Consider the following 24,591-nt stretch of genomic DNA (forward strand, 5'->3'; position numbering starts at 1 on the left):
GTTTTTGCGGTCCGTGCACGGCCCGGGAGCCCGGACCGCAGAAAGAACGGGAATGTCTTATTACGGCCCGGTTCTGCGGTCCGGGCTCATTGAAAACAATGGCCGCGGCCATGTGCATGTGCGGGCGGCCTGCGGCTGACAGTCCGCTGACAGTCCGCAGCCGGCCGACCCGAAAATCACGGCCGTGCACACGGCTACGGTCATGTGCATGAGGCCTAAGTCTTTTATAACATTCAGTAGTGCATAATTGTCAAAACATTTGTATAGTTTCACAGGCCACGGAACAATGTTACCCCCTTTATTGGAGGGTTTGATAACTATATCTTTCAACAATGCCAACTCCCTCAGTGCTCTCCTTTGAGCGTGAGTTAAATTGTAACGGTATATTTTACCTGAGACCTTTGGGACTATCAATTTGTTCATCCAATAAAGATTGTAGAGCGTCAAGAGTTTCACTTTCAATTTTGGACAAGGATGAAGGACTCAATTCTTTTTTGGCATAAATCTTTTTGTAAACAAGTTTTATAGCAAAAAGGATAAGATCCTTTACTCTGGAAAAATGGTTGTATTTGGAAATAGGTGAAAAAGTTAGACCAAGTTTAAGAACCTCTAATTGTCATGGAGTTAGGATGATATTAGAGAAGTTAATTACCTTAAGATTGTTTTCAGAAGTGGAGTCTACCTCACGTGCATTCATTCATTTTTTTCTCACTTGGTTCCTATCATATCTTCGATCTGTGTCTTTTTTACATTTACCGTCTCTGTGGGTATCGTGGTGTTCTCATAGAAGAGGCACAGGAGCCTATAGATGCTGATGATAGAGATGTTACGGATAATGAACGTTCTCGTACACCTGCAGTTCGTATCTGCCATTTATAGACTTGTTTCTTTTGAAAGTCATCTACATCTCTTTGATATTTTTTCGTTTTGTGGTAGAAATCTCCTTCTACCACTCAATAAATGCTTAATCGAGATCTTTGGTAAGGAGGCCAAGTACTTCCTTAGAGAAATCAACGCGTATCTTAGTTTGGATTTCTTCAATCTGACGATTGAGGAGTTATTATGACCGATCAGTAATTCCATGAACTTTTTGGAACACAACCCACAGGCATCTTCCCATTGAGAAGAGAATGATTCATCATTGGTAGGAAATGATGGAAAGACTTGCACCCTTAAACCACGTGGAATAAGGTCTTTGGAAATATATTGTTGTAATTAAGATGAATATCTTAAATATAACAATCAGAACAAGGTAAATTTAGAGAAACCTGGTGTATATATTACCTGCAGATGCAGCTAAGCTGAGACATGCTCTCGACGCGCGTTTCTTTTTTTTATTATTCTTTTTTTTTTTAAATTATTTTATTTATTTATTTATTTATTTATTTGAATAAATACCTGCATCTGCAGGTAATATATACACCAGGTTTCTCTAAACTTACCTTGTTCTGAGTGTTATATTTAAGATATTAATCTTTATTGTCTAGTAAATCAATTAATTTACATTTGTTATTTTGATTCATGTTATATCCTGTTGTACTGTGCTGGCTCTTTGTCTTGTTTGACTATATGTCTCAAATACCTAACTCAATACTGTATTCCACTGTGTGCTGATTTCTGTATAGGACATTGACACCGTCTATATAGTTGTTATGCCCACCGCACTTTTTTCTTTTTCTGTTTTATTGTGAAGGTTCATATCAGATTTTATCTATTTGTATATGTTTATATTTAATTTGATTAATTAATAAAATACGTACTTTTTATTGTTCATTGAAGGTCGTGTCTTGTCCTCAATAGGTTCTGTTCCTACTCTCATCAGGAAATCCTCTTGCACTTCGGACTTAAGAAGAGGGGGCGTAAGGGCAGTACAGTCACGCTTCCTTACCTGGCGATGCCCGCGACCACAGTCCGTTGGCTCCTTGCCAGCATCTCCCGACCGGCTGGTCCAGCTCCCACTGTTAAGGTGTGCACGCTCATTCAGACTTAAAGGGCCAGCGCGCACACATGTTTAAAGTTCCCTAATCAACCCCTGTATATCCTGGACTATAAGAAGGGCTCCCCCCTTCCACTCCCTGCCAGAGCGTTGTTGTAGTTTTCCCATGTCTGTATTGCAAATGGTCCCTTAGTGTTTTCAAGCTCCCAGTGTTCCCTTGTCCTGCCTCCTATATCCTGTATCCTGTGCTGCTGTGCCTTGTTCCCGAGCCTGTATACAGTAGTAGCTGAGCCGTGTCTTGCCACGCCTGCTGGAATACTCCACGTCTGCTGTCGCCTATAATCCCGGATACCATCCGCCACATCTGGTGCAACCCACCACCTCCAGCCCCATCTGTGCCAGAGCCCTTGCCGCCATCTGGACTAGCCCAGCTACCATTATGCTACACTCCTACCATAGACTTTGTGCATATACTGTGATTTGTTCAGCTGCCTCTCCGCTACGGCAGAGAGGCCTAGTGGGTCCACATACCCCTATATTGTGACACCTGGTTTCTAACCTTGCCCTGTCTTCTGGTTACATCTTTCCCCGCCTGTGCCATTGTCCAAACACCAGCTCTGTAGCTACTGCCAATCTGCTATTTGAATTGCTGGGACCACAGCGGTGGATGCAAGCATCGGTCCAATAGTGTAAGGGGCCACCATCTACTTAGACAGGAGCATATTAACCAAAGAGCGCTTCCGTCATCAGACCGATGGATGAGCTCATTGGCTATTCCATTGACCAATAAGCTCTTCCATCAGTCAGATGAGGGAATCGCTCATTGGTTAGTGTGCTCCTGGTAAGGAGATGGCAGCCCCTTACACTGCTAAAATAATACCTGCACCTGGCGCCCTATCCACGGTGAGCATGTCAGTCATGTGTATCACGGTGGGTGTGTGGACCCACTGGGCCGTACTGCCGTAGCGGGATAGCAGATGGCCAACAGGATACCAGGTCAATGTCTATAGTTCGAATATGGCTACCTGTGGTCATTTCAGACAGTCGCGATGGTAGGCTCGGATGGGACCTTGACAGCAGGCAGACACAAGGCGCGGTGTAACACAAAAGGCATAGTATACGGCACAACACGACTGCAACGAACGGGAACACTGGGAACTGGAAAACACTAAGGGACCATTTGCAAAGACTAACACGGGTAAACACAACAACACTCAGGCACTGAAGGAAGGGGCAGGGTCCTTCTTATAGTCCAGGGCGATCATGGGCTAATTTGACATACTATTCAGGTACGGGACACAGCAGGGTGAAGCGGAAGAGTGCGCTGGCATCTCCTGAGGAGGAGATGGGGACCAGCGCTCACTGATCCATGGCTGCGGCCGTCGGGGGGGGGGAGTAGTCCCATCGGTCCACGGCCATGGGTGTCACAATGTGCTCCCTGGTGACTCATCTGACTGGCTGCAGATTCAATTCTGCTAGCCAGTCAGATAACCCAAATGGGCAGTGCACCTTGTGCAGTTCTATTTTGCTGGACTGTCAGGCGCACTGGAAGCAGTTTGCCGAGAGAGCCATTGGGAGCGAGCATGGGGCATTGTGCCACTTAACATTCTAACCAATGAACACTTCCTTCAGTCTCTGGGAGAGCGGTGCTCATAGGTACAGGTGGCCCAGGGAGCGGTGAGCATAGCTGACATAATTCACTGCTCCTTACTCCCTGGTCCTCTTCTGCTCTGGGCCGTCTCACATTAGGATGTAATGTAGGCCTACAGTGGCGCCCGGAGTGCACACTATGTCCTCATGCTGGACAGCTTCAAGACCCAGCATAATTGGCGCGGATTCTTCTGCCAGGAGCCCCATCGCTCCTGAGAATAAAGGGGCTGCAATGCTAGATTGCTGCTGCGCCCCCTTCAAAATTACTCCCTGCACAGCGCTTCTCCTGATCACCGGATATGCAGCAAGAACTGCAGTACAGACCACTTCACTTAAATACAGCTCTAAATAAATTTTCTGATTTTTACCCAGTTTTAAAATGCTCATATTAATAGCCTGCCTTTATCATTTCAAGCTTATGGTCAGTTATTTATGAGCAGACACTTTCGTGGAATGTAATTGCCCTGCATGCTAAAAAATATACATGCAATGCAACAGTGCCCCCAGCTGTAATCGTTTTCCCGGAGCTAAAAAAAGAGGCAAACGAAATAGTTTTTACTACAATTATTTATTTATTATTATTAACCCCTTAGTGACCACCAATACGCCTTTTCACGTGAGTCACTAAGGGGCCTTAGGCTAGGCTGACGCCTTTTCACGTGAGTCTAGTCTAAGTCCTGCACGGGTCTCCCGTGCAGGCTGGAGCCGGGGCTCAGCTGTCTGATGACAGCTGAGCTCCTGCTCCAACGCCCGCGATCGAACTTTACGTCGATCGCGGCCGTTTAACCTGTTAAATGCCGCCGTCAATAGCGACCGCGGCATTTAACTTTGTTTACAGAGGGAGTGAGCTACCTCTTTCACCCATCGGCGGCCCGCAAATGTAATCGCGGGTCTCCGATGGGGTGTCATGGCAGCCGGGGGCTTGATAAACGCCCCCAGGTTTGCCCTGGACATATGCCTGTTAGGACGCGCAGGAGGCACGTCCTAACGGATTGCCTGTCAGATTTACACTGACAGGCAATAATGCTCTGGTATACCAGAGCATTATAGCAGCGACCTGAAGATCGCACAGTAAAGTCCCCTAGTGGGACTAATAAAATAAGTCATCAATGTGAAATAAAGATTATTAATAAAAATTACAGTAAAAAAATAAATAAAACCATTTTTTTCCATAAAAAGTGGTTTTATTTAGTAAAAGTGTAAAAAATAAATAAAAGAAATAAAAGTACACATATATGGTATCGCCAGGACCGTAATGACTCCATTAATAAAGTTAATATGTAATTTAAACCGCAAGGTGAACACCGTAAAAAAAAAGCGCAAAAAACAATGGCGAAATTGCAATGTTTTTCCATTGTCCCCCAAGAAAGTCATAATAAAAATGAATCAATAAGTGCCATGCACCCCAAAACAGTACCAATCAAAACTACGTCTTGTCCCGCAGAAAACAAGCCCAAAAAATCACTACATTGATGGAAAAATAAAAAAGTTACGGCTCTTGGAAAGCGACGATGCAAAAACAAATAATTTTAGTTCAAAAGTGTTTTTATTGTGCAAAAGTCATAAAACATAAAAAAAACCTCTACATATGTGGTATCGCCGTAATCGTACCGACCTATAGAATAAAGGTAATGTGTTATTTACGTCGCACAGTGAACGGTGTCAATTTAAAAACGCATAGAACAATGGCGGAATTTCAGTTTATTTTTATAATCCCCCCAAAAAAAGTTAATAAAAGTTAATAAAAAAATTATATGTACCCAATGGTGCTATTAAAAAGTACAACTAATCCCGCAAAAAACAAGTCCTCATATAGCTATGTAGACGAAAAAATAAAAAAGTTATAGCTCTTTGAATGCGACTATAGAAAAACGAATAAAATAGCTTGGTCATTAGGGCCTAAAATGGGCTGGTCACTAAGGGGTTAATCAGCCCAAAAAAAAGCTGTAAGATTTATAGTTTTTAGCTAAGTTTTCAGCTTTTGCCTGGAATTATACTTTATCTGTAATGGCGGAGAGTCAACATAAACAATAATAGGATAAACATTTTAACTCCTTAACGACCGCCCACCGTCTTTTGATGGCATACGGTATATGTCCTTAGTCTACAGTGACGTCTTTTGGCGCCACTGTAGAATAGGCTGATGAGCGCTCCTGTGAGCGTTCATCCTCTAAGGGTATGTGCACACACACTAATTACGTCCGTAATTGACGGACGTATTTCGGCCGCAAGTCCCGGACCGAACACAGTGCAAGGAGCCGGGCTCCTAGCATCATACTTATGTACGATGCTAGGAGTCCCTGCCTCGCTGCAGGACAACTGTCCCGTAGTGTAATCATGTTTACAGTACGGGACAGTTGTCCTGCAGCGAGGCAGGGACTTCTAGCATCGTACATAAGTATGATGCTAGGAGCCCGGCTCCTTGCACTGTGTTCGGTCCGGGACTTGCGGCCGAAATACGTCCGTCAATTACGGACGTAATTAGTGTGTGTGCACATACCCTAAGCAGAACCTGTAACTAATAGCTCCTGATCTTAGAGAAGCCTCCTGAACACAGCTGTTTAACCCTTTGATCGCCGCAGTCCATGACCGCGGTAAGATCAAAGGGAACTCCCCGCTTCGATCTCGTCATGGGAAACCTGGTAACGTGATCAAACACCGGGGAATCCCTCTGCATGCAGCCCTGGGGACCTACAAAGGACCACGGGGCTGTCTGTTCAGTAAGCCTGCTGTTCGGGCACATTATGTGCTGTCCTAACATCAGCCTGTGTCATAGTGACACGGTATGATGCATTAGCATACAGGAGTATGCTAATACATTACAAGTAAAAAATAAAGTTATAAATAAAGTTATCCCTTAATGGGATTTAAAAAAAGTAACAAATAAAATAAATAAATTTAAGGCATTATTTTGTATAAAATATATTTTATTGCCCCTACACTAAATAAAAACAAAAAACCTACACATATTAGGTATCTATCGTAATAACCTTAAGAATAAATCTAACGGGTTATTTAGCATGAAACAAGAACTGGATAAAAATAAACAAGAAAAACTAAGCCGAGAATCGCTTTTTCTTATATTCACTCCGTAAAAATATTTTTTTTCTACCTCCAAACTATGAACAAAAATAATACAATTTCTCCCGCATAAAACACAGCCTCATACGGCCACGTCAATAAAAAAATTAAAAAAGTTATGGCTGCTGAAATGCAGAGAGGTAAAGACTGAAAAATATAGCTGGTCATTAAGACCTTTTCAGGCCCGGTCATTAAGGGGTTAAATTAAAACTTGATCAATTGGTACCCATCAGAGATTAAAAATGGAGATAAGCAAAACCTGTAAATTTACATTGAAGTTTATAAAATGAATTTCACTTTTAAATAAAAAGAATGATGCATTTGTATATGCCAAAGAGTAAAAATAGTAACTAGTAAATCTGTAAATTGCTATTTAATGTAGCATTCTTCTGAGTGGAACTGTATGGTTTTACGAATGCTTAAAAAACTGTGTACTACTCATCATCCACCTGTAAAGTGTAAGAATAAATATACGCTCCTGCCCCTTAGTGGCCATCGTAGTAACAATGCAATTTCAAGTCATACAGTACATTGAAAACTATTACATTCAATAAGTTTTAGGGATATTATAGATACTTTAAAAATCAATTCAGAACCATACACTTCTGGACAAAGTCAATTTCATAACTTCTGAATAATTGGCCATATTAAAAAGCATTGATGATAAAGGTTTAAATTTTCATACATTTTGTTCAAGACCTGACAAGGTTGTATACGATACTTCTCACTATTGGAACATCATTGGTAAAGTGTCATAAAATGCATAGATCAAAACGGATCATTTTAGTACCATAAACATAAGAATTATCCTTACCATTCGGACTATTAATAGATAGTGTTAGATATATGGCCACCATTTGCTTCTTTGTAAACTAGATTTTGTGCTAAAAGAGATTTGCATATGTCTTTTGGGGAATGCAATCTGTTAGTAGAATTTAATGTTTTCTGTATTTCCCTAGTTCAAATGACCACAATGCAAATTACATTTTATTAATAAGCAAAACAGAATTATATTTTTTGTGTTTCGGGTAAACATTTAGAAAAACAGTTTTTCTATATATTCAGTTTCATTGTAGGTCTACCCCTAATGAGAACCCTCCAGATCAAACTGTAAATACAGAGCGTTATTTTTGTTAGAAGAGTCCCCCAACGATAAACTTATCACAGGATATCCCAATGCTGGGACCCCCACAAAATAGCTGTAATCATAGGGGAAACCGGGCAGCAAGTGATAAATTTCCCTGCAGTGGCGCCACAGGAGGAACAAAGTATTACAAGTTGCCAAGTAAAATCAATTGGCTGTCTGTGTAATGCATGAAACACTCTTTGTATCCACACATCATCCTAGCTAATAGATAAGGGGCTGTGTGCTGTCCAATCTATGTCAGAAGCAGCACCACAGTCAGCCACGTAAGCGTGTTGAACAGAAACAGCAATAAAATGTTAAAATATTTTTCATTACTATTTTGAAAGTTGCTTAATTTTGCATTTAGGAAACACATGAACAAGACTGTCACAAGTACCTCATCCCTAAAAACATTAGGGTATGTTCACACGATGAGAGGCATTTACGTGTGAAAAGACAGACTGTTTACAACTGCCTCGTTTCACACGTAAATGCTCCTCCTCGTAATTTACGAGGTGTCTGAGACGCTCTGAGACGCTCGTAAATCTTGAGCTGTGCTTCATTGAGTTCAATGAAGAACAGCTCAAATTACGTGGCAAAGAAGTGCCCTGCACTTCTTTGCCGAGGCAGTCCATTTACGCGTCGTCGTTTGACAGCTGTCAAACGACGACGCGTAAATTACAGGTTGTCTGCACAGTACGTCGGCAAACCCATTCAAATGAATGGGCAGATGTTTGCCAACGTATTGCAGACCTATTTTCAGGCGTAAATCGAGGCATAATACGCCTAGTTTACGTCTGAAAATAGGTCGTGTGAACCCCGCCTTATAGTTATATTTGAGTGCTGAGTTAGAAACCAGAAAACCTATATAAGAAGTCTCTGGTAAAGATTCAGAATTTCATGAAAGACACTGACTATATCAATTGTAATGCAGCTGTTTTATTATATAAGCAAATTGTACATTTGTACACATTATAATCACCAAAATTACAAACAGGTACTTATGTGTCACAGATGCTCCAAGAACAGGTTCTTATGTGTCACAGATGTTCCAAGAACACCAATTCTATATTGCTTCCACCCTTATTACAACAGCAGATATATATAGGCACCTGTTAAAAAAAAGCTATTGAGGGGGCAAGTTTGCTTTTAAGTGTTTACAGTCTGTATAGGGTTCCAGACAGGCTGCATATGCCATGACATGGGCAATGTAACTCTGCTCATGGAAGCCATGAAAAAGATGGGCGAATGGGCCTTTAGCCATGATAGCGACATCCTCTCCTCCGTGTGTCTCTGAAACTAGCGGCACAGCAGCTTGCTGTCTGTAATTATTGGCTTCTGTTAAAAGAAAATGAAAATCAATTGTGCTGCACAGATCAAATGTCCAAACCACAACCTAAATGTGTACAGCCAAAGAGATAAAAGATAAACATATTGTACTATAGAGAACCAAAAAGTCCTAAATTAGAAGGCTGTCCACACGTCGCAGACAGTGGCGGATTAAGAAGACCATGGGCCCTGGGCTGTTACCCAAACTTGGGCCCCCCTTCTCCACCACCACCCTGCCGCGCCGTAACTATTGCTAACACTACCTAAACACTAGTACACAAAGTAGGCACATTATGCACAAAGTACACACAGTACGCACATTATGCACAAAGTAGGCACATTATGCACAAAGTACGCACATTATGCACAAAGTACACAAAGTACGCACATTATGCACAAAGTATGCACAGTACACAAAGTACCACATTATGCACAAAGTACGCACATTATGCACAAAGTACACACATTATGCACAAAGTACACAAAGTACGCACATTATGCACAAAGTACCCACATTATGCACAAAGTACACAAAGTACGCACATTATGCACAAAGTAGGCACATTATGCACAAAGTACGCACATTATGCACAAAGTACGCACATTATGCACAAAGTATGCACATTATGCACAAAGTATGCACAGTACACAAAGTACCACATTATGCACAAAGTACGCACATTATGCACAAAGTAGGCACATTATGCACAAAGTAGGCACATTATGCACAAAGTACGCACATTATGCACAAAGTAGGCACATTATGCACAAAGTATGCACAGTACACAAAGTACCACATTATGCACAAAGTACGCACATTATGCACAAAGTACGCACAGTACACAAAGTACACACATTATGCACAAAGTACACAAAGTAGGCACATTATACACAAAGTATGCATAGTACACAAAGTACACACGAGTATGCACATTATACACTAAGTAGGCACATTATACACGAGTATGCACATTATACACAAAGTACACCTTGTAAACACATGAATATGGACATTAAACATACATGAATATGGACATTAAACATACATGAATATGGACATTAAACACACATGAATATGGATATTAAACACACATGCACTTACCTTTTATGTCTTCACTGCAGCTCTTCTCCTGCTCACAGCACAGAGCCCGCCGACAGTCTCCCCTCCCCCATGTCCCGACAGCTAGCAGCAGAGATGTTTAGAGCAGGGAAGGGGGGCTGGAGGGGGAGCTTCTAAAGCAGCACAGACCACGGCTGCTAAGTAGAAGCAAAGCTCCCCTCGCCTGACAGGTGCGGTCCTGGCACCGGGGCTCCCTCCGGTGCTAGCGACACCACTGGGCATGAGGGGGTTCGGGCGGTCATAGGCTCCTTGGGCCCCCTGGCAGTCTTGGGCCCCGGGCGACCGCCCGAAACGCCCTAATGATAATCCGCCACTGGTCGCAGACATTTTCCCTCGTTGACTTAAGCAAATCCACATCTAAATCTGCATGTTACATATGGATTCTGGAACGACAGAATTGACATGCTGCACAGCAGTGTGCCCTCAATTCCGCTACATGTTGGTGGTCTTTTTAAAACCCCATCCCCATGTATTGTACTGTAAATTGCTGAGGATTTTTAGAGTGGAATCCAACTGAAAATCTGCAGTAACTCTGCAGCGTGTGAAATCACCCTTAGGCTATGTTCACACAGGGCTTATACACTGCATAAAGGTATACAGCGTATCCGCCCTGGCGGCCGGAATGTCTTACACTGTGATGTCCTGCAGACCGGCCTCCTGCGATGACGTTTTATCCCATGTGACTGCTGCAGTCTATGATTGGCTGCAGCGGTCACATGGGATGAAACGCCATCCCAGGAGGCCGGCCTGGACGAAGAAGCACAGAACTCTAGGTAAGTATAAGATTTTTTATTTATGAGTTTCGATTTTTGCTATTTTTCTGCTATTTGTTGTGGGTTGTACCTCTCCAATTCAATGGGGAAAACCTGCAACACAAAAGCAGCAATTACGCAAATACAATTGACATGCTGTGGATTAAAAAATACGCCCCGCAGGTCAATTTCTGAGCCTCTTTTTCGCTTATCATTTACGCAGAGTGTGGATAAGATTTGTTCAAATCTCATCCACTTTGCTGCTACTGTAATATGCTGCAGAAAAAAACACAGTGTTTACGCAACGTGTGAACTCGGCCTTACAGTAAGGAAACAATATTACAAACATTTAACTTCATCTACAATAAATTCCTATGCTTGCTTCATTCAAACGCTTTAACAGAAATATGCCCATAATGGCCCAAACAATACATACAAGATGCTGGTTAATACCTGTGTCAATGTTACTGATGTCCTCCCGTACTCCGTTTGAGAGTTTAAATCCAAGTCCATTCCCATACAAAATGCTAGTGAAAGGTTTAATGTCACCGGCTTTACTTGGTGCCAATCCTACAAAGATTACAGACAACATAATAATCTTAGTGGCAAAGCCGAGCCAAGAAGCAAGGTGTATCAATTTTGAAATGCCTAGTTACATATAACATACCCTGCAAACTAACCAGGGGTGCAGAGGTTGTAGTCATGTCTGGGCCCAGGGGTTTGTGGGGTTCCACTGTTATTTTTCCTCTTGCATAGATTATATATATTCCCTTATCTGATTTTCTATGTTCCGTGAGCAACCATTTAAGAGAGCTTCTATACACATGTTAACCATTAAATCTGCCTCAAAATTCCTGAAGGAATTTTGAGGCAGATTTTGACCTGCCTGCAAATTCTTGCCGTGACTTTTGCAGCATTTTTTGCTTGCAGCCATTGAGCGCTGCGAGCAAAAAACACAGCGAAAAACGCTTTCTCTGCCTCCAATTGATTTCAATGGGAGATCAGAGGCGGAACCACAGCAAGAAAGAACATGCTGCTTTCTTATGCTGCGAGCGGCAAAAAAATGCAGCGGAAAAAAATGCCTCCCATTAAAATCAATGCTCAGCTGTTTTGGAAATTTTTTTGGCGCTGATTCCAACGTGTTTTCCGTGTCAAAATCAGTGCCAAAAAGCTCTGTGTGAACTGGGCCTTAAACTCCATGTACTATATCCTACTGTCCCGGCTAACTGTCAATTCTGTAGTTCCTCAGAGGGCTCGTTTTTATCTAAAGGGCTCTAGAGGTATCTAGAGGTCCAGAGAACAGTCTGTCGTCTCACGGGACTCCCCGAGCCTGCTGGACCTAAGTTGTTGTTCCTTCACCACAACACACTGCCCTTTAAATGCTAGAAGAAGACCCTTATGCAACTCCTGGTGAATGATCCTTCCAGATCAGGGAATGCAAGCCAAGTGACAAGACTCTTCTAGTTTTGGATTTGGTTTTCGAAAAATTAACTAAATTATGGAGGATGGTAGATCTCAGTTACGCCATACATGGAACTGAATCTACTGCTGCATATTTCCACTGGTTCGACTGGTTAACTTCTTGTGGCATAGGTGATATGTATTTTTGTTCACATACCACACTATACACAACATACCTTCCAGGTTTTAACTAAAAACTAACTTTCACTAGTTGCCTTACCAAAAATACTATTGCCACGGTCTGTGTAACCACCAAAGGTGAAGACATGTGAGTGGTCGGCAGTCACAACAGTCAGTGTATCAGAATTTGAGGTCAGTTGTCCAGCTAGGCGAATGGCTTTGTCAAATTCGACAGCTTCAGTCAGTGAATTCTTAGCATTTCCATCATGGTGTCCGTGGTCAATTCTGCCTCGTAAATTAAATTCAAAACTGTAATTAATATTAATAGAATTTATAAACTTATTGTACCATTTATTTGAGAATTCTGTTATACACAAAACTAATAAATCTCAATTTACAGCAATTTTTTTCTTTAACTCCTTAAAGAGGTTCTGTCACCACATTATAAGTGCCCTATCTTCTACATAATGTGATCGGCGCAGTAATGTAGATTACAGCAGTGTTTTTTATTTCTAAAAACCATCAAAGTTATGACCTATTTTAGATTTATGCTAATGACTTTCTTAATGCCCAACTGGGCGTGTTTGGGCGTGTTTATTTCTTTTTGACCAAGTGGGCGTTGTAAACAGGAGTGTATGACGCTGACCAATCAGCGTCATACACTTCTCTCCATTCATTTACTCAGCACATAGTGATCTTGCTAGATCATGATGTGCAGTCACATACTCACACATTAACATTACTGAAGTGTCTTGACAATGAATAGACATCGCTTCCAGCCAGGACGCGATGTCTATTCACAATCCCGACACTTCGGTAACATTTGTGTGGGACTTACCGCCCAGCAAGCGTAATCTCGCGATCACGCTTGCTGTCATTAAGTCCCTTACAAACGTTACCGAAGTGTCCATCAGCCCACCACTCACAGTAAAGTGACCATCACAGACATGAGTGGCAGAATGAATATCTACGCTGCCCAGGATGGCAGCGTTAATGGTTCTTCTGATGGTTAATGGCTCTCAGCGCTAATGGCTCTCAGCGTTAATGGCTCTCTCATCTCACCCGGTTCTTCTGCCAGGAAGCAGTGGGTGGTGCTTGTAGCAGACGTACCTGCGATACGTCTGCTACAAGCATAGATTGAAGAAGTAAGCGTCAGGGGCGGAACTTGCAGCAGACGTGTGTGCATCACATCTGCTACAGGCAAAAGCATATTTTTTTTTTTAAATGGCAGTGGATGAACATCGGCATGTCGCGGCACCCCTGGATGGTTCTCATGGCACCCCGGTTGGGAACCACTGCTCTAATACATGACAAATTCTGTAATCTTTTCTTTGAAATTAAAGTTAAAAACTTTTTTCCCAAAATTAACAAAAAAAATAATTCCCAGCATTCGATTTTTTTGCACCAGGATTTATTTTGCTTGTATAATATTGCAATACCTTGCCTAACAAATCTACCCCACATATGAATTTATTTAGTCGATTAAAGAGATAGATTTCTGCCCCTTTGATGCACCTTCGTGTTCTTTAGCTGCCACTGTGGCTTCTGAATGGATGGGGATCACATTGTGTGCGTCCTCATTACAGCTCCATAAAAGTTATTGATTCTTCCAGCAGCTTTTACGTACAGTGTTATGTTTAATTAGGTTTTGAGCTATTACGCACTGGTGTCAATATCTGACCGCAAGGCTTTCATGGGATAAAACCCATCTATTTATTGGGACTTTATTTTAAGACTAAGTCCAATTATGCTTGTCCATTATTTATATTTCTAGTCTTATATTAATGCTGTGGTGTAAAACCTATTTTAAAATCAATTTCCTGGTGGTTTTGGGAGATGTACAGCCTGGTATGAGCTACTATAATTGTCTTAATGACAGGGTAGTTCAATTACAGCAATATATCCCAATATTCTCATTTTTCAAGTGTGGGAAAACTCATTTATGGCATCCATGTTATACTCATCTTCTACAAATAGAAAGAATCCATTGGGATTTTTGCTCAGGATCTTGATGGCCTTCTCTGTCATCTCAGCAAGGGATGGGTCCATGGAAGGGTCACGGCTCAGTTCGTATTTCATGTCTTTGGGCTCAAAAAGACCTAAACATATATATGTGATTTTTACAAACCCAAATCTACCTTATAAATGGGAAGAGATCCAGCAGAGAGGCAAAGTAATTGGCTTGGTAAAGTAGTGCCAATAGCATTTAGGAAACCTTTACATGGTGCAGTCTGCCAACATAGGCAGCATGCAGTGCTGTAACAACAATGGGATACATTGCTTGTTATTTTTGCAGCTAAATGATCTAAAATGCATTGGCTATAACAGGACATAAAATTGCTTCCCAAGTCTCTATCTAGCTCTAGCATTTAAAACTTTACAAAACGTAAATATTTTCAATGAGATTTTCCCTTAACCAATTAATTAGGATCAAGTATAAAGTTTGTATTTTCTTTATGTTTCCGCTGGATTCCCGGGCCTTTTGCTTGTTATCTCTGCGTGATGACATACCATCCAAGCATGATATATCAAACACATAGTCCCCTTTTATTCTTCCCATAGAGATTATTTATAGTGGATACTATACCCATGAGATAATCAGTTGTGTTTTCATTCACTGCATCAAAGTCTTTTTTATTCCACACATACTTGGATCCCTGTGAGGAAAAAAATTTACAGCAAATAATGATGCTTAGTATGATAAATAAGTGTCAGTCTAGTTAACACGCTACATTTGTTGTTCAATGGTTTTATTAAGAGTAAACTGTGGGCCTTGGAAGATACACAATATGTAGAAATCATCTTTAAACGGATTGTCCCATTTAGGATAACCCCTGTTCATATGTCATTGAGTGATCGCCATGTAAAACTAAATTTTCACTACAGCAGACGCTGCAGGGGAATTGTATGGGCAGACACTGCTTCTCCTGGTAAAATCAGTTGTTTGTCTGCGGTCTCCGGTGCTAGACCCTCACTGATCAGATGATCGCCATGGTGGATCTCCTATTAAAGGGTTTGTCTGTGATGAGACAACCCTCCGTCACACAGGCTTAAAGTAAAGACTTTCTATTAATCTATATATACTTTGTACGTCGTCGTGTTGATGTTCTGGCTGACTTGGCTCCTGTTGTAACCGATTTATTTAGTGTTTTTCTAATTCTTATATCCCTATGATAACAGATTTTGATACATCTTCCACCAGTATATTCTTTTCATACTTGGAAATATTGTGCTTGAATAATTTTCGCTTATTTAAAAGACACATCCTGCTTTATTCTCTACCATAGAGTGATTTCTCAGTAGTTCATTTTATCAGTCTATTAAATCTGATATAATATTACAAATTATTATTTTTTTGCTTTTTAGTACTTTTCTGCCACTGCCTCACTACCTTCTGGTAGGCTTTTTCAAATTATAATATCTATCAGAATCTGGATCAGCCTGCCACATAAAAGCAGGGGCACCATTAGTAGGCAGAACAAAACTGTGATGACAGGTCATGATAACTACTCAATGATTTAATCATACTCGATGGAGCTCTCTCACTAGACAAATAATGGCCACAAGTTTTCAGTGTGTATAGTGATATATCCTGCATATCACATACACAGTCATGTGACGTTATATGTTGCTAGGTGAAGGGCTCAGGTATCTCATTTTAAGAGAACCCAGCTAATCCTTTGCCTAACTAGATTTGTTTTTGGAGATTGACCTACCTATACACATTGGAAAATCCCTTGTATCTATGAGCTGATCTGCCACCTGTGTGATGAACTGTGTTTGCTATTGTGGTAACATGGACACTTTGTTTCATTTTATGCTATGTAGAAGCAAGTCTGTAATGATTGAAAGTTGCAATATAAAATTACAAGAGTCCACTCAAATTTTCACCTAACAGAAGATTTTATTACCTGTCTCTTGTTCAACCACAGATCAGTTAATTTGAGACCATCCCTCCTAAGAGCTTGGTTAGATGTGCTGGATGGGTATTCTGGGTCGGGTGTTCCCTTTGGACTCATGTAGGCTCGGCCTCCTCCCAGAATTACCTGTAAATATTGAATATATTAATTATGTTGCCAAGTTGAATATCCTTATATCATATATCACATATTTTGTACTTATTATTACATCAATGTCTGTGTTGTGCACCAGTTGGTATGCAATGTCCTTGCAGCCATTATTAGTCATACTTATGGTCATCTCACTGTCCGAGTACCAGTTCCGATCAGCACTATGTGCATAGGCAGCAGCTGGAGAGGCATGTTGGACACGGGTTGTTGTGACAATACCTACAGATTTACCTGTCAAATATTGTGAAATGAATCAGTTACATCAACACTAGTTTAAGAGAAGCACCATAAATAACAGTAAAAGGAAATGTAAAGAAACAGGAGGAAAGAAGAGAAAAGTAGGGTGGCAGCATTGTCAAACTTGGAGCAAATTTACATAACTAATAGTAATAACCTTTACTAGGGTTATGTTATAAACCAAGACCACTAATTCTTTCACTCTGGACCCTCAAATGCAAGTTTCCCAGGCGTTCGCTACACTTTCAGTTCTATACACCACAGGCAAAAACAAAATTGTTATACAGTCTACTGGGCTGTACAGCAGCAGGCACAACAATGCCTCTTTCTCTAAAATTAGTTACTTCTCTCTTAACTTTTCAATATTATCCTGCATTTGGACCAGTATGTAGAGAGAATTGTCTGAAATAGATCAGAGAACTACCAGTATTATGAGTATTATATGCAGGAGGATTATATATAGCAGGGGGCGGTAGAGCAAGAAGTCTGAGGTAAGGCTCTTCAGCCAATAACTGCAGAGCAAGAAGTGATGTCAGAGAAGTGGACATCAATCTGTAACTTGTCCTGTACAGCCCTGTGATAAGGGAGGAAAGGTAGAAAAGGGAGGATCTTGCAAGGCGCTGCTGCATGGCTGTTGGAAGATACTGGCGGAGGTAGACAAAATAATATGAAAAAATATCTATTTATTGTAAAACAATAGTGGCTACGCGTTTCAACGCTATACCAGCGTCTTCCTCAGGCCGTTAACATTACATACAAAAACTGCTTCTTATATATCATCGGAAATTTGGGTTCACAGGAAGAAGAAAAGCCGCCAAGAGGAGAAAGGTCAAAGTGTGACCGTGATGTCATAAACAGCATTTGTGATAAGAAATTTTAAATTTTAAAACAATTTAAAAATCGGATTTCTTTTATAAGGTATTATTGATTGTCTTTCTTTCTTTTAGCTTTCATGAAAATTAACTTGTTTTAAAATTAAAAATTTCCTATCACAAATGCTGTTTATGACGTCACAGTCACACTTTGACCTTTCTCCTCTTGGCGGCTTTTCTTCTTCCTGTGAACCCAAATACCCGATGATATATAAGAAGCAGTTTTTGGATGTAATGTTAACGGCCTGAGGAAGACGCTGGTACAGCGTTGAAACGCGTAGCCACTATTGTTTTACAATAAATAGATATTTTTTCATATTATTTCGTCTACCACCGCCAGTATCTTCCAACAGCCACGCAGCAGCGACTTGCAAGATCCTCCCTTTTCTACCTTATCTCACCAAGCGGTGACCGCATGGTTTACTGGTTTGGATCCCTGCAGCAGCACTTGTGGATTTTCTCACAGATCACCTTTTCTATTACTTTATCCAAGTATTACCTGGGTGAGCATGGTATATTACTACCGATATTTTACCTAACCCGATTGACCTGCACCATGTGGCGCCGTGATTTTTGTTTTTATTTCCACTGTACAGCCCTGTAACATGCAGTAATTTTGTTATTTCCTGTGATGCTATGGACCTATAGTGTCCAGATCACGTTGGAAACGTACATTTTGTGGGATCAAAGTAAAAGAAATAATGGCCCTGGTTTACTACATGACTGTAGTATCTCCATTTTACGAATTATGAAAATTGACAGAGATTCACTTTTTAATTACAGGTATCTGCACATGATTATTGTATGATTAATGTCTCACTATCAACCTTAGCCATTGGACTAACAGACTAATTCAGATACATATATTTTTTTATACAGCTGGGAAAGTGAAAAGGTGGAGGCTATGAGTTATGTGTCTGGTAGTCATAAAGGACATGAACACTGAATTATATTTCTTACCTGCTAATTTAGCTCTGTGAAGTATGGATTCAACTTCATTGCCATTGGCGCTTGTACAAACTCCATACGTTGCAGCTGCGCTCACGCCCAGGGTCCCAGAATTGGCTTTCACCCCACACAAGTAGGCTGTGCCTGTACCTGCACTATCAGGGACCTGTGCATCTACATTGTATACCTTGAAGAAAGATGCAGTATTTTCAGTCTAATAATGTTGCAGTTATTTATAAATATAAATATTTGAGATGTAGACAACTGCTTTAAAAAAAACAAAAAAACTAATAATTGGCAACTAAGAGATGATAGGAGCAGCGGTTAAATAAAAAAGTTTTAGTTAACAATATGAGTTAAGACAACAGGGTTGATATTACATCTATCTGAAATTGCTGAGTAAGATATAGCCCCCACTATAGGTTTCCATCCTGCCCACTTTCAACTCTTACGTGTCCACATACATAAGATTGTATACATACAGTTAGGTCCAGAATTATTTGGACAGTGACACAATCTTCATGATTTGGGCTCTGCATGCCACCACATTGGATTTAAAATGAAACAACTGAGATGCAATTGAAGTGTTTAATTCAAGGGGTTGAACAAAAATATCCGTTTAGGAATTGCAACCATTTTTCTACACAGCTTCCACATTTTAGGGGCTCAAAAGTAATTGGACAAATTAACATTACCATAAATAAAATGGGTTTTCGATCGGGTTGAGATCTGGTGATTGACTTCACCATTGCAGAATATTCCACTTTTTTACCTTAAAAAAATCTCCTGGGTTTCTTTCGCAGTATGTTTTGGGTCCTTATCCACCTGTACTGCGAAGTGACGTCCAATCAATCGTGCTGGATTTGGTTGAATCTGAGCATAAAGTATATCCGTGAACACTTCAGAATTCATCCGGCTGTTTCCGTCTTCAGTCACATCATCAATAAACACTAGTGACCCAGTGCCTTTGGCAGCCATACATGCCCATGCCTCCACCGTGTTTTACAGAGGATGTGGTGTGTTTTGGATCATGAGCCGTTCCAAGCCTTCTCCATACTTTCTTCCTCCCATCATTCTGGTACAGGTTGATCTTAGTTTCATGCTGTTCCAGAACAGGGCTGGCTTTTTTAGACGTTGTTTGGCAAAGTCTAATCTGGCCTTTCTATTTTTGAGGCTGATGAATGGTTTGCACCTTGTGGTGAACCCTCTGTATTTGCTCTCATGATGTCTTCTCTTTATGGTAGATTTAGATACTGATACACCTACTTCCAGGAGGGGGTTCTTCACTTGGGTAGATGTTGTGAAGGGGTTTTTTTTCACCATGGAAAGGATTCTGTGATCATCCACCACTGTTGTCTTCCGTGGACGTCCAGGTCTTTTGGAGTTCACGAGATCACCAGTGCACTCTTTTTTTTTCAAGAATGTACCAAACTGTTGATTTGGCCACTCCTAACATTTGTGCTATCTCTATGATGGATTTCTTCATTTTTTTTTAGCCTAACGATGGTCTGTTTCATTTGCATTGAGAGCTCCTTTGACCTCATGTTCCGGGTTCACAACAGCAGCTTCCAAATGCAAATGCCAAACCTGGAATCAACTCCAGACCTTTTACCTGCTTAATTGATCATGGATTTATGAGGGAATAGCCCATGCGGACCATTAAATAGTTTTTGAGATAATTGTCCAATTACCTTTGGTCCCTTGAAAAAAAGGTGATTCCTAAACCCTTCCTCAAATTAGGATGTGATTACCCTCAAATTAAAGCTTAGAGTCTGCACTTTAAACCCATATTGATTATATAACTGTACATTCAATATGTTTTGGTAAACCGCTAAAATGCCAAAACTTGTGTCACTGTCCAAATAATTCTGGACCTAACTGTATACTTAAGAATGGTGACCTATTGAGCGTAATAGTTGCCACGCCGCTAATATCCATATACTGATTTAAATTTGATAACAGTCTAAGAGGGTGTTCTCTGACAATTTTATCAAGTGTGCAGGATGAGGACCAGTAGAAGCTTGATTCAACGACATGGTCGATATTTCTTCACCAAGTTCTGCTATACAATTGCCCTTTTTGTAATGCTACAGATTCTGGTTTTATGTAAATCAATAATGAACATAATAATAATGTGATAATATACCAGGCTCCACTGGTAAAATTCTGAATATATCAGTGTTTGTTACTGTCATAATGGCCATTTTCACCTTTGAAAGAGCCACATAGGGAAACTTTTCCATCTCTAAAATGTTTTCCTCCCCAGGCTGTCCTGCTAGTTGTCCTTGGTATATACGGGCCGCAGTAATTGTAGTCACGCCCATCCCTGGAATTATACACATCATATAGAGGAGTACTGAGGTAATACTTTACAGAAAACAACATTCTACAGTGTATATCATCACATCCAGGATATAGAAAACTATGACTATTTGTAGACTTGCAGTGAATACCTAAAGCGGACAACAAAAATGGAATTACGGATGTAGCAATCTTTATGTTGACTGTGATAACTTGCTGCAGCGTGATATTGCACAACAAAAGCCATTGAAAAAGTCATTTAAAAAGGTAAGGGATCTTTCCAATGTGTATTTAATGCGTTAAAAGTCAAGATAAACACGGCTACATCTGCATATGGCTTTGTATTTTACACTACACTACTGCTTTACAATGTAGTAGGTTTGAATATTTTAAAGGCACATTTCTAAATTCAAAAATGTATAAAGTGTCCTTTAGGTGTTATAGTTTTTTTTATTTAACACTTCTGATAATCTATTAAAATAAAAAGGACATAATTCACGAAGCATTAAAATACATGTAACATGAGACATTATAGGCTACAAATGTTGTCGAATCAATACAGAGAATCCCAACACGATCCATTCATCTACAATGCATTGTCAGAGAGTGGCACCTACTAAAAAAAAAATATATATCTAAAATATATTTTAACAATTTCTTGGAACAGGTTCATCCATGACACATCCCCTCATTGTCTGAGCGTTGTTGTGTTTACCCGTGTTAGTCTAGCAAATGGTCTCTTGGTGTTTTCCTGTTCCCAGTGTTCCTATTCCTGCTACCCGTATCCCGTGCTGCCTTGTTCCTGTGCCTTAAAGAGTTGGAGTCGTGCTCTGTTACACCACGCCTGGTATCTGCTGCCAAGGTGGTCTCTTCGCTACTGTCTGGACTATCACAGGTACCCTTGCTCGGACTAAAGACTTTACTTGGTACTCTGTTTGGCCAGCTGCTATCCCGCTACGGTGGTATGGCTCAGTGGGTCCACATACCCACAGATCGTTAGACACCACTACAAAACAGCAATACAAGTTCCAATGTAAGGCCGGGTTCCCGGCCGGATATGCTGCGTAAAAACTGTGTATGTATCCGACCTGTAACCCGCAACACCTTCCGTCCTAAAAATCGCACCACATTGTGGTGCGTTTTTTTTTGACGGAATCTCCATTGCTGAAAGCAGCGCTTGAAAAAAAAAACAAAAAAACTCCATACTTAACCCCTCCCTCTTCTCTGCACGTAGTCCCGCCTCCTAAGATGACGTTTCAGGCCACGTGACACTGCATCCTGTGATTGGCTGCAGTGGTCACATGGGATGAAACGTCAGCCTAGGAGGCCGGACTGCAGGAAGAAGGAGAGCGTTCTGGGTAAGTTTGATTTTTTTCTTTTTTTTTCCGGAGTTGCAATTTTTTGGGGCGTAATCGCTGCGATTACGCCGTAAAAGTCGCAACACTTGGCTTTCTGTTGTGGGTTTTGCAACCCTATTGAATTCAATAGGGAAAACCCGCAACAGAAAATCAACGAAAACGCAGCATAAATTGACGATGCAGAATTTAATTCTGCACCGCAGGTCAATTTATTAATGTTTACACTGCAGGTTTTTTCTGCAGCGGGGGTATGAGATTTTCTAAATCTCATCCACTTTACAGCTGCTGTAAATGCTGCAGAATTTCCGCACACAATTCCGTTGTGGAAATTCCGCAGCGTTTACGCTACATGGGAACCCGGCCTTAAAGACACAGTAGAATCACCCTTCAGGTGTTTAATGGTTAAGGCATTAGTCACTGTCATCCTCATGAGACAACCCCTTTAAAACAGCAGAAACATCATATTGATAGTTGAATACTTTGTCTATTTTACAGTAGAAAAGCTCATAAGATCATAAAACGCATCAAAGCACTTTGGAGGGAATTTATTAAGACTGACATTTCATATGCTAGTCTTAATAGGAAACAAGCTGGAGTAAAATGTGACAAATGTATTAAGGGGAACCCTCCTCTTAATAAATTTGTCACAACTTTACCTGTCTGTTAACCATGGAGTGGAACCGACACCAGCCAGGAGCTAGTGTAGATTTTTTTCTATAATTTCCATCAGTTTCTGTTGTAAATTTATAGTAAATGTATCGGGCTGCAGGCTTTTTATAGAAAAGAGGCAAGATCGGCGGAAACGGACCAAAAGTCTATTTTTTCAGACTTTTGAGCTGTTTGTGACTTTTCTACGCAATAAATTCCCCCCTAAATGTTTGTCATTTTCTTTGGAGATACAATATCTCTTTCTAGCCTCAAGCTAGCCATAGACATTTCACAAAAGTTGGTCATAATGAATAATTCTAAGGGTCAGTTCACACGTTGCGTAAATACTGCGGATTTTCCGCAACGGAGTTAGTTGCGGAAAATCTTCAGCAAATACAGTAGCAGCAGAGTGAATGAGATAGAACAAATGTCATCCACACGCTGTGTAAACACTGAGCAGAAAAAATGCTCAGAAATTGACATGTGGTGCAGAATTTTATTCCGCAACATGTCAATTGTATTTGCGTAATCGCTACTTATTTGTTGCGTGTTTTCCCCATTGAACTCAATGGAGAGGTAATACCCATAACAAATAGCAGTTGTTGTGTTTTTTGCGGCAGATTCAAAGCAACTCCACCACAAAAAACGCAACCCAGCCACAAAAAAGCATTCAAGCATCCAATAGGAATATGTAGAATACGAGGCCCCTTTCTGCCATCGAGTAACAATAAGTGGCAACACACTTTCTTAGAACTCATATTTTTGAACAGATCTTCCCACCACTACACTCCTATTGTATAGCTATCCTTGGCCAGGCTTTAACTTACCATCTCCCAAAAACATAATAAGGTTCTTGGCCTGGTTGACATTTGGACTTAGATTCAGAGCCGCTGTCAGAGTTTCCTTGGACTTCTCATTCCAGAATTTGGGGGTCTTCTCAGCTTCTATAAGGCACAATGTGTTTAGTAAACTATTGACTTCAAATATACTACAAAGGTAATATCCAGGGTATATATGTAGTTTAGTATACTGGATAAAGAATACATGAAATGATTGCAGAGATTCAATTAAGTACTATACAAACCTTTGAGGCCTTAAAATTGGGCTGCATTCACTCTTGTGGCATGGACTATGTGAAGCTACCAAGCACAGCCTTCTGGAAACATTTTATGATGATTTGACGTTTATGACATGAGGCATTTCCTGCTTAGAGTATCCATTGGATAATGGATGGCAAACAGGAATAGAAGCCATAATGGTGATTTACAATTTACAACATTTTGAAGAAAATTAACATTTAACATCAGTTATAAAATGTGTTCACTGCTATGGCTCCAGTCTTATCACTAATTTGTCGATAGTTCTGGAACCACCATAAAGTGAGACCTAACTGCTGGACATTGTTGCTGAAGAGGCATAAAGCATTTTTTGGTATAGCACCCATGTAAAGTGTGTTACTTTGGAGAAGTAATTATTTTTGCATACCAGCTAATCGGTTTCTTTCTCATGGATGATAAAACATTGAAAAATAAATATGTGCCCACACTCCCTAGCTTTTTGTTAGCAGTAGGCCCAGTAGCCA

General features: G+C 40.6%; 1 protein-coding gene across 1 annotated transcript; it reads right to left on the bottom strand.

Moving 5' to 3' along the window:
• Window positions 1–388: 388 nt before the first annotated feature.
• LOC142760476 (alkaline phosphatase-like) lies at window positions 389–23,966 on the bottom strand. The gene is made up of 12 exons (XM_075863668.1): window positions 23,837–23,966; window positions 20,913–21,028; window positions 18,715–18,889; window positions 16,704–16,876; window positions 16,472–16,621; window positions 15,163–15,232; window positions 14,540–14,674; window positions 12,676–12,867; window positions 11,448–11,564; window positions 8,955–9,131; window positions 998–1,193; window positions 389–551 (listed from the first exon to the last, which is right to left on the bottom strand). The coding sequence occupies exons 1-12, from the start codon at window positions 23,850–23,852 to the stop codon at window positions 389–391; spliced, it is 1,680 nt and encodes a 559-aa protein (XP_075719783.1). The 5' UTR covers window positions 23,853–23,966.
• Window positions 23,967–24,591: the final 625 nt, after the last annotated feature.

Source organism: Rhinoderma darwinii, chromosome 4, assembly GCF_050947455.1.
Source record: "Rhinoderma darwinii isolate aRhiDar2 chromosome 4, aRhiDar2.hap1, whole genome shotgun sequence".
Taxonomy (NCBI): Eukaryota; Metazoa; Chordata; class Amphibia; order Anura; family Rhinodermatidae; genus Rhinoderma; species Rhinoderma darwinii.

What these genes read in the sequence shown, in the direction of transcription:
- LOC142760476 (XM_075863668.1), bottom strand. An exon ending in CCTATGTGGCTCTTTCAAAG is followed by an intron (nt 18,890 to 20,912) that starts GTGAAAATGGCC and finishes TCTTTCTTCAAG; the next exon opens with GTATACAATGTAGATGCACA. An exon ending in TCACAGAGCTAAATTAGCAG is followed by an intron (nt 16,877 to 18,714) that starts GTAAGAAATATA and finishes AATATTTGACAG; the next exon opens with GTAAATCTGTAGGTATTGTC.